At 30.7% G+C, this 2,747-nt stretch overlaps 1 protein-coding gene across 1 annotated transcript; it reads right to left on the bottom strand.

Moving 5' to 3' along the window:
* Positions 1,693–2,121, bottom strand: LOC107628466 (the record flags this gene model as incomplete). The annotated part of the gene is given in 1 exon segment (XM_016331124.2): positions 1,693–2,121. A coding segment is annotated over 1 exon segment (384 nt), but the record flags the coding sequence as incomplete, so codon positions are not given.

The following is a 2,747-nucleotide window of genomic DNA, read 5'->3' as shown; positions in this document are numbered from 1 at the left end:
ATCGTCTAACTAAATAATAATAAAAAATAAATTAAAAAAAAAAAGAGTTGTTATTATGATATAATCTGATGGCACTATCCAATCTATTAGAATGGAAGCCGATTTGACACCTATTAACCCCAAAATTTTCAAAAGATCAAGACAATACAGCAGCAATGAGAACTGTATGTGTTAATTTAGCTATAAAATTGTGTTAAAAGAAGAAGAAATTAGACACACACCACCCAAAATACTCTATCCTTTTTACAACTTACTCCAATTGAGAAAAATTTAAATTAAAAAACAATGACGCATCAGCACTACTTTCCAATATCCATGCGAGTTAATTTAATTAAAAAATACTATGTATACACAAAATATATTATAAATTAGTTAATGTTTTTAAAATGGAGAGTCCGAAAGCACGAGTGTACATCTATATATATGCTTAATTATAGTTTAGCCCAGCATCATCAGCTCAATTTTTTTTTTCTTAGTTAAACTCTTTGCTTTATTAATTTTTATTTCCTTTTTTTTCATTCGATAAATTCTTGGGTTTTAGCTCCAGACACCACATATATCGAAACCATGCATGGTTCCTTTCTTTCCTTCTTTCTTGAGAAAAACACAACAGCAACAAGAACAAATCAAGATGGAAAGTGACTATAGCTGGATGGTTCCAATGAATTCATGGTGGGTTCTCTAGATCATGGAGAGTTTCAGGCATAATGCAGTTTGTCGGATCCGAGATGAGCTTCAAAACAAGTCAACAACTGAAAATGATATAAAACTAAAATTTACTGATACAATATTTGAAATCAGACAAAAATTGTAGAGGAATGCTACGGGACAGCAACTTTTGTGATTTATAGTCATTAAATATTCATTAATGATGGTTTTAATGGTATGAGATTGGTGTGAGATTTCATCCAATGGCTCACTTTTCTTTACTGGTTACATGCCGGCCAGAATTTAATAAAGTTGCTGGCCCTAGCCTTTTCCTTACAGATATAATATTTGAAATGAGACAGATACAATATTTAAAATAAGATAAGTTTCAATAAAAAGAGATAATATTATTTTAATAAAAAATCAATTAAATATTATTACTTGTATAACTCATTAAATGAACATTTGAATGTTATTATTTTAAAATAATTAAAAATAATATAAAATTTAAATTGAGTTAAGATTAAACATATTGATGTGACAAATCTGTCTAAAATTAATTTTTACCATATATGATTTCATAAATACTTGACATTCAAACAAAAGAACAAAATTGAGAGCTCATTATCAGTCGTCAATCGGTTGACTAGTGACTACTAAACAGTTAATAAAAGAACTCAAGAAGTATATATAAAGCATCCATCCATTTCACTCCAATAATAAAGAAACAAATGAAATATGGGAAGAGTAATTGTTCTAGACCCCCCACTAAACACGCTCTCCAGAAAAAAAGAAAGAAAAACAAACAACTAATTAACAATCAAAGAATAACTCAATATATAGAAGACAGAGGATATCAGAAACGAGGATACAGATCTGATATATATATATATATAATAGATGCTTTATTATTTATATAAGGTAGGTCCAGATCCGTGAAGATCTGCACGCTGTTTGGTTAGGAACTTGTTGCTGATAGATTAATCATAGCATATGGCATGAGGGTTAGCAGTAACATTAACAATCTGCATAACCCACTATTCATCGCATCCAGGGTGAGTTTACCGCAGCACCCACCCTGTTACGAGGGTTAGCAGTAACAGTAACGTCTTCTTTTACGGATGCAAATACAGCATCAGCCACTTTGGTATGAGGATTAACAGTAACATCATCTCGCATCCAGGGTGAGTTTACCGCAGCACGCACTCTGTTACGAGGGTTAGCAGTAACAGTAAAGTCCTCCTTTGCAGATGCGAATACCGCAGAACCCACTCTGGTATGAGGGTTTGCGGTAACAGTACCGTCATGTTTTTCGGATGCGTTCGCAGCAGTCACCCCGGCTCCCGTATTCGTATTCTCTTGCGTATTCCCATACGGATTGACCATCCTTGAAAGGGAATTATAGATTGAAGAAATTGCGGAATACATAATGAATATGGGACTGGAGTTGCAGGCTTCTTTATGTAAGTGGAACTTCATATATATATATATATATATACACACTCCAACTCCAGTTAACGCGTTAGCTAATTTTTTCAGGCCCCTTTGTTATTATTAACTTGTATATTATACTATAAAAAGAAGACTAAAGACAAATTCAGCATTATTGCGTCTCCAACTCTCTTCTACCTTTTGACGTCATGATTTCATATTTTAATAGCAAATATATGTAACTTCCTTGGAATCACATGGAAATAAAATCGGTAGGGTTGACAAAACTGGCTAGCCCCGTCCTGCCATCAATACGTAACTTCCCTCAATGCATTGTGTGTTGTATTTAATAAGATGTCAATAAAATTTGTTATTTTTTAGTCAATCATTTAATTTTGAGCCCCTATAGAGAGTTCTTATTTTGAAAGAGATTTTAAAAACGAACCAAATGAAAGAATATAAGATAAAATACTACTTTTAACTCAAATTTTTAAGATATTAAATTAATAATTCTTTTTATAAATTTTTAACTCTTCTCTAAATTTTTTATATAAAAATAATTTTTACTATTTAAAATTTAATATCATTCTATATTTTAAGTATTAAATTTTAAACTCTAAATATTAAATTTTAAATTTTAATAATATAAAAAATATTAATCTTCTATT

The sequence above is a fragment of the Arachis ipaensis genome, chromosome B02 (assembly GCF_000816755.2).
Source record: "Arachis ipaensis cultivar K30076 chromosome B02, Araip1.1, whole genome shotgun sequence".
NCBI lineage: Eukaryota > Viridiplantae > Streptophyta > Magnoliopsida > Fabales > Fabaceae > Arachis > Arachis ipaensis.
The sequence above is the reverse complement of the archived record's forward strand: the minus strand, read 5'-3'. Positions and strand labels throughout refer to the sequence as shown.